This window comes from Lepidochelys olivacea (assembly GCF_965140295.1).
Source record: "Lepidochelys olivacea isolate rLepOli2 genome assembly, chromosome: 7".
Lineage (NCBI taxonomy): Eukaryota > Metazoa > Chordata > Testudines > Cheloniidae > Lepidochelys > Lepidochelys olivacea.
Window position 1 is genome coordinate 91,657,235 of NC_140417.1, and position 16,702 is coordinate 91,673,936.

The 16,702-nt window shown below is 41.8% G+C and overlaps 1 protein-coding gene across 1 annotated transcript; it reads right to left on the minus strand.

Moving 5' to 3' along the window:
* Positions 1–237: 237 nt before the first annotated feature.
* ACTA2 (actin alpha 2, smooth muscle) lies at positions 238–15,720 on the minus strand. The gene is made up of 9 exons (XM_084633810.1): positions 15,575–15,720; positions 12,764–12,934; positions 10,075–10,203; positions 8,093–8,203; positions 6,617–6,701; positions 6,362–6,523; positions 5,914–6,105; positions 2,606–2,787; positions 238–465 (listed from the first exon to the last, which is right to left on the minus strand). The coding sequence occupies exons 2-9, from the start codon at positions 12,890–12,892 to the stop codon at positions 322–324; spliced, it is 1,134 nt and encodes a 377-aa protein (XP_084489936.1). The 5' UTR covers positions 12,893–12,934; positions 15,575–15,720; the 3' UTR covers positions 238–321.
* Between the last annotated feature and the right edge of the window lie 982 nt (positions 15,721–16,702).

Sequence of the window (16,702 nt, forward strand, 5' to 3'; positions counted from 1 at the left end):
GCTACTCAGCACCTCTGAAAATCAGGTCTTCTCTTTAGGTGCCTAAATGTGAATAAGGCTGGGACAGGTACGTAAGTGTTTTCTGCTATTACCACTGTTGAATGAAGATGAAACCAGTTTAGAAGCCTCCCCGAGAGCACACACGCTCTTTTGTAAAATAAAAGAGGTTACTAGATGCATATTTACTATTTATTCAAAAAATACATCATAACCAATTAGAGCCATTATTATGAAAGATTTTGGAATGAAATGATAAGAACGTATTTATTCCTGAATACATTGACAGCAATGTGCTGAAAAATACATATACAGATAAGCAGATTAAAAGCATTTGCGGTGAACAATGGATGGGCCAGCTTCATCATATTCCTGTTTGCTGATCCACATCTGCTGGAAGGTGGACAGGGAGGCAAGAATCGAGCCACCAATCCAGACGGAGTACTTACGCTCAGGAGGAGCAATGATCTGTTAAAGAACAATACCACCTTGTGTTATGGGGTAAACATGTTTGGTGACAAACCGACTTAACAATGATACTTGATGTTAATGGAACCCCTTTGGAAAAGCTGCAGTGGCATCGCTCACATTTCATTAGGCCACTCACGTGTGAGCTCCGGTCCAACATTTCATAGTCAGGGGATAGTCGGAGCCAAGCTGAGACCAAGAATTTGAGCACCCTCCCCATCAAAGCAGTACCAGTGACTGCAAGCACTGGGAAGCAGGGGAAGCTACAGCCCTTGAAACATTTAAAGCCAAACTGGCTAATGGATTGGAAAATATATTAAGGGACAATCGTGCAAGTGCAGAGGGATGGACAGTGGTTCTCACACTGTGGTTTGTGGAACCATTTCCTTCGTGGCAGGGAGATTGTGATAGTTCAAGAGCCGAGGGATTGTGGTGACAGGAAAGGAACTTTTTTTTAGCAAGTGATCAGCAGAAAGAAAAGGTTGGAAAATGCCTGGAGAAGGGGCAGGGGCACCAGAATGGGGGGAGGGGGAAAAAAGGAGGCTATGGCCCCATTTTTACCTGCCTTAATGGCAAGAGACAGGTGGGGGAGGGAGCAGAGAGGAGGGAGCAGGGAGCAGGGCCACAGGGAAGAGAGAGTGGGGCAGGGACCCAAGAGAAAGGGGAGGAGTGGGGGCGGGGCCACAGTTGGGGCACCGGTGGCTCCACCCCACACTTCTAGAGCACTTCTGGCCCTCCTGAGTAGGGGCCTGATCGAATCCCAGGGAAAGCAATAGCTGTGTCTTTGAGTCTTTAGACTCCTCGCATCAATGGGAAACATGTTAACTTTGAGTAAAATTTTCAAAAGTCCCTGAGAGTGGGATTCACAAGGTCACTACAGCACCTAACTGTTAGGTGCCCTGCCACCATGGGAATTCACAACCCTGGCTTAGGCACCCAGGCTCCCTGCACAGTGCAGGGGGAGAGTTTGTCCCCTAACAAAGAGATTCATAGAATCCAGCAAGCGAAGAATGAACTGCCTAGGCTAGCCAGTGCAAAATGCTGGGGAACTGGGTGTGGCCTAAGCCCTGACCCTCAAAAGGGTTAGGTACCTAACTCCACACAGGAGGGCGGCACCTCCCTCCAGTCAGGATTCTCAGCTTTGAATCCCCTCCTGGAATCAGGTGCCTGAGCCAGGCCAGCCCTTTCTTAGGAAAACCAGAGGACAATAAAAAGCTGGATAAAAACCTCCCCTCAATAGCCCTGTGGTTAGAGCACTCATGTAGGGTGTGGAAGGCTTGGATTTAAATCCCCTCTCTGTAGAGCAGGGGCTTAGCACCCGGGTGAGTGCTCTATCTACTGGTTTATTGAGTATACTGGGTAGGTCTCAATCCCTCCCGCGGAAGCTGCCCCACTTTGTGTAAAATACTTAAATATCCACTGGACGAGAGAGCAAGATTGACTCGATAGTTGGTGCTCAGGGCACTCCCTGGGACCTGGGAGACCCCAGCTCCAGCCTCTGCTCCACTCGGTATGAAGTCTTTAAATAGTCACTGGGATGTCTTCAACAGGCGAGACAGAGAGAGCCACCCCAGAACACCCCATCGCCCAGTGGTTAGGGCTCTCACCTGAGGGGTGGAAGACCTGGCTTCAAGTCCCTACTCTACATCAGGCAAGAGGATTTGAACCTAGGTCTCCCATTTCCCACAATCCCACATCCCGCAATAACCACCAGGTTATTGGGTTTAAAGGGCAGCTCCACATCCTCAGGCTGTGCTTTGGACGGAGCCCAATCTGGCATGTGACAGTCACTGGCCAGGCACATGGGGGGAGTAAGCTCCTACACAGAAAGGGCTGAAGTAACTTGCTCCATGCCGGGATCAAGGGAGGAACTGGGATTCAGTCACAATTCATTCTCTGCTCTCCTTTTGAGGCAACGCAGTTACCTGCCACCCCTTACTCAGGGCAGATTATACAGTTACAGTCTAGCCCAGAGTAAGGTACAGCTCATCTTGAATCAGGGTGGCAAAACTGGCCTTTTGCTAGCAAGCAGGATATGTATGGGTGATTACTTGAGAAAACATGCACATGAAAGAGTTGAACCCCACCGCCCCACACACACATTTTTGCAAAAATCTGCCTACAAATACTTGTGCTGTACCTTGATTTTCATCGTACTGGGAGCCAGAGCAGTGATTTCCTTCTGCATCCGGTCAGCAATACCCGGGTACATCGTAGTACCACCAGACAGGACATTGTTTGCATAAAGGTCCTTTCTGATATCAATATCACACTTCATGATGCTGTTGTAAGTAGTTTCATGAATGCCAGCAGACTCCATGCCTGTGAAAAAATAGCAGAAGGTTTAGAATAAGCCATAAGTGAGTACGTAGTCTTCACACTGTTAAGTAAAATGAATAGAAGCTGCTGTTCAGAAGGCACCAGTCTCCAAGGCTTGTGCAGAGTCATTCTGCTGCCGGCTAAACTACTTAGAATATGTCTATGCTACGGCGGTGCGGCTGTGGTGCCGCAGTGTAGACAACTCCCGTGTCAGCGGAAGGGGTTTTCCCATTGATGTAGTTAATCCACTTTTCTGAGGTGGGAGCTAGGTCAACAGAAGAATTCTTCTGTCAAGCCAGCTGCATCTACAGTGGGGATTAGGTCAACCTACCTAGGTCACACAGGGTGTGAACATTTTCACAGCCCTAAGTGATGTAGCTAGGCTGATCTAATTTTTAGGTGTAGACCAGGCCAGAAGTCAGCAGTTATTTGGGGCACAGATTGCTTGTGTAATTGTTTCAAACAAGAAACCAAAGGGTCTGGAATGAAAGAGGAGTAGAGTCGCCATTAGAATTTTCCATCCAATTTCAAACGGATTATAAGAATTCCTTACAGCTTTACTGAAATCTTGGTTTTAGAAAAACTAATCAGCTCAGAGCTGGGCTAGCCTATGTATGTCCTAGGAACGTTAGGTGTGTAACACTATTATTGCTGGTTTCAGAGTAGCAGCTGTGCTTCCATAGTCTGTGTTCGCAAAAAGAAAAGGAGGACTTGTGGCACCTTAGAGACTAACCAATTTATTTGAGCATAAGCTTTTGTGAGCTACAGCTCACTTCATCGGATGCAACAATTATTGCTGGTTGGGAATCCTGCCCTCTCACAAGACCTACAGGTGATTCCATTTGGTTTCGTGGCAGCCTATACTCATGTCTGTTCACTAGCATGACACGGTGCTAATGCCTCTTTCCTAAGGCACAGGCGCCAAATATACTCCGGTTTAGACAGCCAGTGTACATAAGAATTAAAGTGTCATTTTCCTTTCATCTATTAGCACACTGAAAGTACAACAGAATCATAGAATAACAGGGTTGGAAGAAGGGACCTCAGGAGGTCATGTAGTCCAACCCCCTGCTCAAAGCAGGACCAATCCCCAACTAAATCATCCCAGCCAGGGCTTTGTCAAGCCTGACCTTAAAAACTTCTAAGGCAGGAGATTCCACCACCTCCCTAGGTAACGCATTCCAGTGTTTCACCACCCTTCTAGTGAAAAAGTTTTTCCTAATATCCACCAATAGTGACACTTCCTAGTTAAAGAACACCTCTGGGAGGAAATACAGCCTTCCTTGGCTATTTTTTAAAGATATGGTTATATTACTTTGCTGTTTCTGTTCCCTGATGGGATGAGTAATTCTTAGCACCAGGTTTCCTGTGTGAATCTTCGTATTTACAAATTCAATACTCACCTTCCAAGAGTATTCTCCAATTTTGCTTAAAATCTGCTCTGTGCATGAATCTCTTGCCAATAAACTAATTGTCCTCTGGTAGTTATGGAAAGCAAAAGCAAAAGGGGGCAAATCCAATCAAAGCAAATTATGATCATTCAATATTTATATTACAGTAGCATCTAGAGGCCATGATAAGGATCAGGACCCATTGTGCAAGGTGCTGTAAAAATAGGTGTGAGAAGATCCCTGCCCCTTAGAGTTTACAATCTATGATGAGCAGCATAAAAAGAATATGGAGATGTAATAATTTTCTGGTCAATGAGGGGAAGTTGTTGTATATTGGGTTATAAGACTTTCCTGTATGAATGTACTGATCTACTTTAATAGGGGACTGTGAGAAAAAGAAGCAGGGAAGCAACACAATATACGCAACTTACCATTTCCTAGCAAACACTTAGAGGGAAATTACAATACAATGGCCTACCTCCTGTCTCCAACCCAAAGTTACACACCAATTTTGCCAATGTGGGGGAACATACATATCAAAGCTCTATAAACAATTAAATAGCTTGCTCTCTGGGAAGGAGGGTAATCAAAAGAATGAACCGCTTTTAAATGGATTCTCCTCGAAGCAGAGGGGAGTGACATTCTTTTGTGAGTTAAGGGAACAGACTATGTCATCCAGACCCTTTGGGCCTTAGGGGTCTATAGGAAGCTAAGACCAGGATCCCCGTGTGGAAGATGGATAGATACCTGGTAAGCAAGACATTCATCAAGTCTGAGTATTGCTGACAGACCTAATTTCTCTTAAATGGTTTTGTTCTAAATAAATACTACTTTGCTTTAAGGAGGCTGCTTGGTTACTGAGTACCACTGTCATTGCTCCTGGAGAGAACAGACTAGCAGGTGCTGAACATAAGTCACATCTGCTGAGGTAATCACAGCTGATCACTGGGGAGCACAGCCCAGGGCCTGTTCTGAGAGTGGAAGAATCACGTGGTTCCACCCCAAGAGAGATTTAAACCTGAGACCTGAGCAGAGGGCATTTGGAGAGACCAGGAAGGGTCAGAAGAGCAGGTATTCACAGCTTCCATTTAATGGTCCAAGGATACAAATGGAAAACAGAAGTGAATTTTGAATTTCCAGTGATATCTATGATTTATAGGAAGTGCACAGAGTCCCAGGGAAGCAATGATCAATGAACAATGATCCTGACAAAGCAGAAATAAAATCTTCGGACCAAGTTCTGAGCTGCTGTGGTGGGTAGGACCCCAGGGGTAGTTCACCCATTTAAGGCAGATCTGAATTAGACCCTTCAACGTTTTTTTTTAAGCATTACATTTGGCTCCTTAACATGCATCAGCTTTCACATTGTCTACTAATGAGCTGGGGAGTGACTTGTTGGTCCAAGGCTATTAAAGCACAGTAGCTGACTGTACAATACATGAAACGATGCTGATCTCTATCTAGGAGAACAGGAATGAGTAGTTTTTGTTTTTATTTTGAAAGTGTATATTACTTAGCTGATGAACTGTGACTTGACATTAAACTCCTTTACATGAATGGTGCTGTTATAATATAGACCCACATTAACTGAAAATATATACTAGAACATATGCATCTATAGGCACCGTATGCTGTAGTCTACTTAAACGAATGTGGAGCAGGGTGTGGTTAGGAATTAAAGGAGCACAGGGATGAGCTATTAACATAATTTACCAAAAGAAGAAATCAATTAACTTACCAATGAAGGAAGGTTGGAATAGGGTCTCAGGGCAGCGGAAACGCTCATTACCTATGGTGATCACCTGCCCATCAGGCAGTTCATAGCTCTTCTCCAGAGAGGAGGAAGAAGCAGCAGTGGCCATCTCATTTTCAAAGTCCAGGGCCACATAACACAGCTTCTCCTTGATGTCACGGACAATTTCACGTTCAGCTGTTGGCAGGACTCAGACTTTAGAATGGGAGTTAAAGATTCATGCATTTTAACAGATTGTCCATCACTTTACCCCACCAGCTCTTCCAAACAACTTGTGAAAATAAATTCTCTCTTAGTAATGCTGGGTGGGTATTTTATATTCTGCTCAATTTCTTTATGCTTCTGCTGCAGCTCTAAGAACAACCACTGATCTTTTAAGGCTATCAGGAATTTTACATATTAAGCAAATCTTCTAATTTACTATTGTCCTTACCAGTAGTCACAAAGGAATAGCCACGTTCAGTGAGAATTTTCATGAGGTAGTCGGTTAAGTCTCGGCCAGCTAGGTCCAGACGCATGATGGCATGGGGCAGGGCATAGCCTTCATAGATTGGCACATTGTGGGTGACACCATCACCAGAGTCTAGTACAATCCCTTTGAGAAAGCAGTACAGATGTCAGTTGACCTCAGATTCCCATTTTTTTAAACTTCACATTTTCCCTTCCCAAAGATCCCAAAGTCACATACCCGTGGTACGTCCAGAAGCATAGAGGGACAGAACAGCCTGAATAGCTACATACATGGCTGGTACATTGAAGGTCTCAAACATTATCTGAAATGTAACAATAGCAAATCAATGTAGCTATAATCATTTTTTAAAATTACAAACAATAAGTAACTCATTAGAGAGAGGAAAAGGGGGGGTTAGTACAGATTATTGGCAAGCAGTGGAAGGGAGAAAATCAAGTGGTATTCTGTATAAATTCTCTATATGTAGGCTAGGGCACCAACTATTCTGGATTTGTTCACGTGTGCATTTTCTCTCTCACACACACAAACACACACACAGCATCACTTATAGTATTTTATTTTCATCAAATAGCTGAGATCAGAATTTTGAGTGGAAAAAAACCCACTACTCTTTTTTAAAATAGCCTTTCATTTAAAAAAAAAAAGGATTTAAATGCTGAAATGTGGCAGCTTGTATAGGCTGGTTCAATGACCTAATAAAAAAAGTTTAAACTACAGAAACATGGTAAATTTGACAACTAGACAGACAAGGTGGGTGAGGCAATGTCTTTTATTGGACCAACTTCTGTTGGTGAAAGAGACAAGCTTTTGAAAGCGTTTGAAAAGCTTGTCTCTTGCACCAACAGAAGTTGGTCCAACAAAAGACATTGCCTCACCCACCTTGTCTCTCTAATATCCTGGGACCAACACTGTTTCAACAATAGTACAAACAACAATTTGACAACTAGCACCCCTGCCCTCCCTTCCATAACTATTTTATTATCATGAATATCAATGACATATGATGTACAATTGTTGTGAGTCTAACTGTAATGATCATATAAAAATGATACAGAATCCACAAAGATTGAAATGATTTCAGAGGAAGCTTCTCAATGCTATTACAGTGTCAGAAAGGGGCTTGGGTCCTGGACTTTTCACCATATTATAGCTTTTGAAAAATATGGTTAGGAAATCTAACTTAACCAGGGCAAAGGACAGAAATTCAGAGCACTGGCTACTACTTTATATTCAACCCTAACTACAGTTTCTAAATTTGTACGACCTGTGGTACATATTAACCCAAAAGTGACTAGGTTTTACTGGCGTTTTAGCACAGCAGACAATGAGTACAGTAATACCTTCACTCTGAATGCTCTTTCTCCTATGAGGAAAGGAGTACTTGTGGCACCTTAGAGACTAAGGTGCCACAGGTACTCCTTTTCTTTTTGCGAATACAGACTAACACGGCTGCTACTCTTTCTCCTACGAGGTTAAACATTATTTCATTAATTTAATTGACTTACTGGGGAGCTTTGATGTGGGTGATCTCTGTTCATGTGATTCTCTAGGTATGAAAATTTATCCTTGTTGCTTGTCTCTTAATTTACCTGGCACGCCCATCTGTCATTTGCTCTGCATAGAAGGGAAGCACTCTGGCCTTTCTAAATAGCTAGTAATGACCATACTATATTCAGATACTGGTATGCTTACCTGGGTCATTTTCTCTCGGTTGGCTTTTGGATTCAATGGAGCCTCAGTAAGCAGAGTAGGGTGCTCTTCAGGGGCAACACGCAGCTCATTGTAGAAAGAATGATGCCAGATCTGGAGACAATAAGAAAAGGCAAAATGAAGAAACATCAGCAACCAACAGTCCATAAGCATAGCAGTTACTTCCAGCCACATACCATGCCCCGCAGCTACAAGTGCTTCTAGCACCAGAAATTGGCCAACAGTATCTGACATGCAGTTATCCCGGATGGACATGCCTGAATTCATAGTGAAAAGCTAAGTGATCAGCACCTGCAACCTACCTCGGGTTTTACCACTAATAATGTTTTGCTTATTGAAAATCAGTTTGGGGACTCCTAAGTTAACACAAAATAAATACATTGAGCTTCAAAAAGCAGATAAAGACCTTTATGTTGTTTTTGGTTTGGAGAAAAATGTACAGTGAAACAGCATCCACTGAAATAACTTGGATCACAGTTTGGTTTGGATTAATTATTTTTTTTCACACTAGCCATCTGTCCATTTAGAGAAGTGAAGAAAACCTCTCATTCCAGATGGAAAGGGAAAAGGTCCATGAAAATAGATTTACATAAGCAACGTAGAGACTGCAGTGTGACTCTTTGTAGGTGGAATGAATTATAATAAAAGTGGCATCCATACAGGCAATGATCAGTTTTTGTGTTTACACACTGTTCTTTGCTACAATAATTTTGTGACTCTTTCTAATGAGCAACATCAGTAAAATCGGACACACCTTAGGATCCAATGAATTTGGCCCTTCAGACCTGGGGCAGACTCCTCAAAAGTTCTATCAGCAAATAAATCCAGTTTCCCAATATTCCTCAATGTGTCTTTGATGTTGGCCTCTTTCTATAACATCTGCATGGCTCTGTAATAGTGTTCAGTAGATAACAGGACTACTGAAAACTGTTTCCTAGATGGAAAAGACTAGATTTCATGGGTGGATATGTCCTATGCTTGTCTGTAGAATTTCTCTGAGGTCAGTTGTTTCCTTGGAATTCATAACTAGCTCCACAAGCAATTTGCTTTTATTCCAAACAGATTCAGTTAAAAAAAAATCCTGTTATCTATTGCCTTCCCACTATTAACTCTCATTCTTCCCAAACACAAAATCTTGGGCCAAGTCAGTGACAGTGAGGGAGTTAACATTCTGATGAACAGTAACATCTTGTATATTGTTTCTTTGTATTGATTTTTACATATATATAAAATTGTTTCCAAAGCATTGGTGGTCACAGATCAGTTTGCACTTTGGGCTTTTGGATTGGGGAAGTGTCACTATCTTGCTAAAGCGCTGATCCTTCTGCTGTTAAAGCCAATAGGAACACTTCTGTCTAGGCCTGAGCACTTTTGTGATGTGTTGTACTGCTTGCACAGTTCCGAACTGCTCTAGTTCTGTAGAACTACTTTAAATAGCTACATCATCAGCATCTTATAGATAAGTTTCAACAGTCTGTGGCAACAGACCTGGCTCTAGAGGCACTAAGTCTTGGATTTGAATGGTGGCTGTGCAATTGACTCATTAGGGCCCCAGTCCTGCTAAGCATATGCATAACATAGCTCGCATGAGTAGTCCCACTGACTTCAAAGTCATGGGTGAGTTTAAATGCTTTGCACGATCGGGACACATGTGGCCTTACTCAAGTCAACCTCTCTGATTCAGCTTCCCCATCTACAAAATGGATATAATATTCACATACCTTACAATAACTAGCCAGGTTTACACGTCACCTTGGAGAGTAAAATAATAAGTAACACTCATTAGCTCTGGGGTGCTGAATATATGTTAATTATTACTAGATCAGCTCCAATATTCAAAAATAAAATACAATACTACTGGATAGCATGACACTTCAACTTTCAAATTACTTTGTAATCTTTCGCTATTGCACCCAAGTAATTATGTCTAACTGGTGACTTATGTAAACAAAGTGTTTAAATACCTTCTCCATGTCGTCCCAGTTTGTGATGATGCCATGTTCTATGGGGTATTTCAAAGTCAGGATACCTCTCTTGCTTTGAGCTTCATCCCCTACGTAGCTGTCTTTTTGACCCATACCCACCATCACGCCCTAATAAATTACATAAAGAATGTGACTATCTCAGTGAGAGGTGCTAAGAAGCAATCAGAACACTAACTGTGAAATAAACATATGCAATTTTACACACTGGTAGCAAGTTTACAAAACATTCATTGACTACTAATCTTGGGAGTATTACTTTTATCTTTAATGCAAAAATTACATTGTTTATTTACAATATTATAAAGCTCTGGAGTTCATGTTCTTATTATAATTAAGTATGTAGAGTAAGCAACACAAGCCTAAATATAAAAATCACCAATACAATGTAGAGAAATTAAAGATGGATTTTTAAATAATAATTTGATCCCTAAGTAGTAGTCATGGAAGAAACTATCACTCAACCAAATACATCTCTGGAGAGAAAAAACTCTACATAGTGCCATTTAGTGGTAAATAATGAACACTACATTTTTCAAATTTACCCAAGGGCTATATTTGGCTGTATTTTCCAGAGTGGAAGAACAGCTATCACTAGCTATTAAAAATGTTGGCAATTTTGAAAATGTAAATACAGTTGGCTGCTTTTACTGTATTGTGTTCTTGTCAGAGCATGATAATTACATACTCCAACCCTTTTGCTTCTCAGACTGATCCATCTTGGAGACTGATTACTTTGATCTTGTGATTTTGTGATGTCTGTAACTCCGTGAGACAGTCTGAGAGCTGATCCAGGATGTGGATGATTCTGCATGCAATTGCATGCAAGCACTTATTTTCATTATGACTAATCCGTTTTTGAACAATGAATATAATCAGTACAAAGAAAAGGAGTACTTGTGGCACCTTAGAGACTAACCAATTTATTTGAGCATGAGCTTTCGTGAGCTACAGCTCACAAAAGCTCATGCTCAAATAAACTGGTTAGTCTCTAAGGTGCCACAAGTACTCCTTTTCTTTTTGCGAATACAGACTAACACGGCTGTTACTCTGAAACCTATAATCAGTACACTGGCTACTGAAAATGGCATTTGAATTACTATTTATTATTTGCAGTATGCTAGTGCCCAGAGATCTCAAGCAGGATCTGGGCCCTGTTGTGGTAAGTAGAGGTATATTGGGTCCCTTTCACAAAGAGCTTAAAATGCCATACGCTGTTTGCATGATCGCTATGCAGCCTCGATTTAAAAGCAAAAAGAAAATAGAAAAAACGAATCATCCGTAAACTCGCCCCAGGGGTGGGGGAGTCTCTGATGGCACAGCAGCATCCTCTTGCTCATGCTGTGGAAGCCTCAGGCACTTAGCTTCGGAGCTTCTCACCCATCCTCTCCATGATACAAAACACTTAAACCATTGCAAGGTACCCAACAGTCCATGCAATGAATTGTCCAGTATAATAAGCATAAAATGATTCAAAACAGGTAGTAGCTGCCAGTTTGTTTTATTCTAAGTAATCTGCCTCAGACACAGAACAGATGGAATTCAAATGCCATGCTGTTAGCTTCTTTCATAGTTCCAAAAGGAGACCAGGAAGAGTGTGAACACTTTCAGCTACATGGTCAGATCATGGGCTACGTTAGGGTAGCTTTACTCTCCTTACAGTGTTACTGTACTAGAATCTAATCCAAAGCCTCCTGAAATCAATGGGAACCTTGTGATTGTCTTCAGTGGGCTGAGGATCAGGTGCCTAGTCCTAAATTACCCTAAAACTAATTTACCCAGCCACTGGAGGATTCCCATTGCTCAGGGATCCTAGATTGGAGCAGAGCCCCCCAAGCTGATCCTGAAGCCCCCAGTCCCAGCAGCCAGCCCAGCAAGGTGTGATCTAGGTGCCTCAATACCACAGTAACTGCCTGCAGCTTGCTCTAGCTTGTGCTGCTAAGGATGTGGCTCATAAGCTGTGTAAATTCTATAGCATTCAGATGAAAAATGCCTTAGCACACATGATACAGCCTGTTCTATGTTATGTTGTAAAATACTTATCTGGGAACTAACCACCCCTTTCCCCCACCCTCCAAGCTTATGAAATTCTTTCTGGCAAGTAAATAAAGCAGAACAAGGTTCTGGGTGAAAAAAATCAGAAGTTTTTAAATTTCAATGAAAAAAACTGGCAACATTTTTTGGTCATTTTGTTTTAACTCCACCCCCACCCCATGTTTTCAACCAGCTTTTAGAGTGGTCAACATTTGTACACACATCTAATTTTTTTTAACCACAGGAAAGCAGAGAAGACGGTGGGCCCAGTGACAGGGTGATCCAGAGCCAAGGGAAAAAGGATGGGATATTGAAAACTTTCAGGAAAAGGACTTCTCCCACCAGACAACAGATCAGAGATAACTCAGACATGTACACCTGCAGGGCCTGCCTGGTCTTATTGATCTGGAAATATCATGCAAATTAATGACTTGCAGCTACAGCACCTGCCTCTGTGGTCTTATCAGATCTCAAACTAAGCAGGACTAGGGTTGGCAAGTACTTTCAGGGAACAAGTGGGTGCTCGAGGAAATGGTGTTGACATTTAAGGAGGTGAGTCACTACTATCTCTAATACATTCTGTTTACCCCCCCACCCCCGCATGTGTGTGTTCAGAATAATTGAACTGATAATTCACCTGGTGCCTGGGACGACCCACAATGGAAGGAAAAACCGCTCTTGGAGCATCATCCCCAGCAAAGCCAGCCTTACAAAGTCCTGATCCATTGTCACAAACCAGGGCAGTGCTGTCCTCTTCCTCGCACATCTTCTAAATCAACGTCCTCAAGCCTTTCAGACAAAAACAGCCCTACAAAAATAACACACAGACAATGGAACAATTCTGCAGGCAAAATGCAGGGGCTGCTGCATAAAGTGGACCTGCCATGGTCAGGATAAGCATGACATCCAGTAGGAACAAGAACATTATTAACAGACAGTGTAGGGATTCAAAAGAGAGTGTTAATCTCAGAGTGCAGGAGCCTCATATTCCACCTGCCCTGCAGAAAGGGGAGGTGTTTAAAACAAAAACAAAACAACTCACAGGAATTCAATGTTATTCAATGGAATTCCCCCTGAAGGACAGGAAGTCTGATCTTTGGAGAGATGGAGTTTTAATGGCTTGAGGATGGTACATATATTTATATTTTAGTGTATACATTCAGTGCTGGACTGGCATCTCTAGAGATAAAAGGTACAGTACAGGAAGGGGCAGTGTAAGTTTCCCAGTGCTACCCATCACCAGGCCAAGCTCCTGCCCTAGATGAACACTTCTAAGGGTGAGAGGGTAGCTTGCCATGGGCTTCCTTGAGTTTGCCAACAATGTTGTCAGATGGGAACCATTATAATAGTGGCATTTTTGTTATGGACACTAGAAACTGCACTAAGATGAACACCTCATTTCATACACACAATTGCTTGTTTGTTTAAAAAGAGACAGTGATTATGCTAATCAAACCCCTTTCCAAACAGTATTCTAGTGCTTCAGCAAAGATGTCCTCCCTTGAAATTAAAGCTGGAAATCATAGACAGCATCTTCATTTAAAACAGCCTCAAAACACATTGCAGCCGCATTCCAAAGTTGTCTAGAAGATCACTCTCTGCTACTATCCATGGTTATTTTGCCATGGTTCCCAAATGGATTAAATACCACTAAAATTAGTTCCTTTTCTAAAATGATGTTGTAAGGAAAGTGACACATAAAATGCTTTGAAGTATTTTGAATGAAATCAATGAGAAAAACAAGTACTGTGCAGAGATACATTTGTCAGCAGTTCATATTGTTAGAGAGAATCCTCTGAATAGCTCTGGGCCCACTGTTTGGCTTCCAAAGGCCTACATGTGGAATTCAGTGTTTCAAAACTGTGTTGAGGGTTAAGTGAGACAGGGACAAGAAGAGACACAGTTGACTGCACACACTCATTAAGAAATTCTGAAACGGGGGGGAGGGTACGGGGGGTAGAAATGTAGGAGAGGGTGGGAGTCAGGTTGAAGTGATGCACTGCTGAGGTGAAGGGGAGTGCATGTTGGGTAGCCTCAACAGCAGAAAAGACTAAAGAGTGAAAAATGGAAAATTCCCCCAAAATGCGATTTGTACTGCCACTGTGCAGAAAAGGAATCCAGGAGACACTGCCCAGTTCAGCTACTGTATGCTGCAGAGATGCTGGCTGCCAGCAGAAAAGTTGATACATAAATGCTAACTTGAAATGTTCTAGGTTTTCTGTATTGGGGAAAAAAGGAGGCGTTTTACAGTTGTACACAATTATGCATTTCTTAGGGGCAAGAGCTATTTGTGTTTAAGCATTCACTTAATGGAGTACGACTTATCTACCATGCATGAACAGCCCAGTTTGGAACAAATCATTTCCTAATTAGGAAATAGACTCTCAAAAGTCTGCTTTTGGAACAGAGTTCGAGGTCAGGGGGTTTGCTCAAACCAAGGCAAACTAGTGCTGTGCCAAAAATCACTTGGGGGAAGGGAGAAGGAAATGCTACATTTCTGAGCTTAGGGGACTCTAAATGAAAACCATATTTAGTAATAAAGCACCAAAGTTGAAGAAATCAAAGCTGAATGATTTCAGACAGGACTCTCTGCAGTCAAACACTGATTTACAGCTCAGGACTGCCATGGAGTGCAGCAGTAACATTCTACGGTAGCAATTAACACAACATTGTGGAATAAGGTAAACATGCACTATACATCTCAGGTGATTAAAACATGGATTTAGTTGTTAGCCTCCTTGTTGCTGCATGCTTTCTGTTCAGAGAGAGAGAAAACTGATCCCAGAACCTCCCCGCACAAGACTGATAAAAGATTCCAAACGCATAAGAAACATTCTATCTGTAATCCATTTCTTATATAGAATGCTTGGCATTTTACACAATGGGTAGCTTTCTGTGTAAACAGACATCATCATCATCATATCATGCAAGCTACCAATATCACGATCTTTCACATATTTAGCACATTTAAAAGCATGCTCCCAATAACCTTTTCTAACCCAGCATGCCAATGTACAGTAAGTCTACAGCACTAAGACACATCTATGAGAAACCGTAAACTGAATCCCATCCTATAGCTAGATCCAACTGGCCAATTTAATCTATTGAATCCAAAGCAGATATGCCAGGGGTGAATTTGGCCCAGTGTGTTTAAATAGGAACACTCTCATAATTTCAATCATGTAAATATTTTAAATATACCTTTTAATATTATTTTACTGCTGATGTTACAGGTGAAATGACTTGGTAGAACTACACTTTTTCTAAGACTGTAAAATATCTTAAACATAAAGGCAATAAAATATAAAATGTTTATCAGTACAATTTTAATATGAAATATAGGACAAGCTACATAAGAATAATACATCCTCCTGAACAGTTTCTGCTTTTTCTTTGTTAGTAAAAGTCCTCCTGAAATCTGTCAAACTGTTGGTTCAGTGCCACTTACCCTGACAGTGCTTGGCTGGGGATAGCTGCTCTGGGACGGTACACTGTGAAGCTGAAAGCTGTAAGGTTATATAGCCCCTTGGCCTGTTCCCTCCCACTAGCTTCCCAAACAAGGAGCAGAGACAGACTTCACTCCATCTCTCAGTCTAGCAGAACCATATAGGGATCTCAGAACAAAAACCTCTGATCTGGGTGGCCATGGGTCTTTTCCACTGCACTACTCCTGAAACAGGAGGAGAATTCAGCTGTGTAAGATAAACACTGCAAAACTTCATGATAACTGCTAAAATGCACTGAGATATTGTACCAGTGACAGAGAGCCTCATCTGCAAAATACAAAATAGCATAAAAAGCTATGGAGTAGAGACAGCAGCCAGTTATAGAAAAGGGGTTTCTAGAGAATCCCTGCCTTCACGTTCACATTAGCTAAAGATTATTTGGCAAAAGCAATAAAAATGATTGTGGTAAACACACGAGTTGTTGAACTTTGTCACAAATGCTGTTGAAAGTGGCATATAAATAGATGACTCCAGTAGATCAATAGCGTTAATGGGAATAGGAGTTCTGAAGGGCATTCTCATTTGACTCTCTGGGGCACATAGTTATGTAGGGCACAGTAGAAATGCTTTAATTCTGTACTGGTTGTAAAGTTGCACTGTAAGAACAATCCCATGGAGACAAATGTTGCTGATGGGCTGGAATTCTTTTTCTTCCCATAATTGAGTTTTAAATCACTGGAAATACCAGGACCAATTCTTCCCTCATGTAACTCACTGGACAAACTTGGTCCATTAAATTTACATCTCAGACATGTTTTCTGATATAGTTTGCTGCATTATGAGTGGAAAACTAACTCCACAGCTATTTTTAGTGATCAAAATGAGGGTTTCTACTTACATATTGAAAAGTTATTCCCAGGGAATGGCAGGATTTTACAGCTGTAGCCAGCTGTTCTCTACAGAGGCAGACTCTAGTAGAGAAGCTCTTTCATGGGATAACACTGTTTTGCCATTAGACTTGTAGTAAAAAACATAGACCAAAAACCATATTCTCTAACATTTGCATCGCTGAACCATTATGAAAATCAAATTGCCCCAACCATTCCAGGTGAGATCACTGCTTTATGAGC

Coding starts and splice junctions, on each gene's coding strand:
- ACTA2 (XM_084633810.1), bottom strand. CDS start 12,892: ATGTGCGAGGAAGAGGACAGCACTGCCCTGGTTTGTGACAATGGATCA. Junction 8,204..10,074: donor ACTGGGACGACATGGAGAAG/GTATTTAAACAC, acceptor TATTGTCTCCAG/ATCTGGCATCATTCTTTCTA. Junction 6,106..6,361: donor CTATTCCTTTGTGACTACTG/GTAAGGACAATA, acceptor TCCTGCCAACAG/CTGAACGTGAAATTGTCCGT.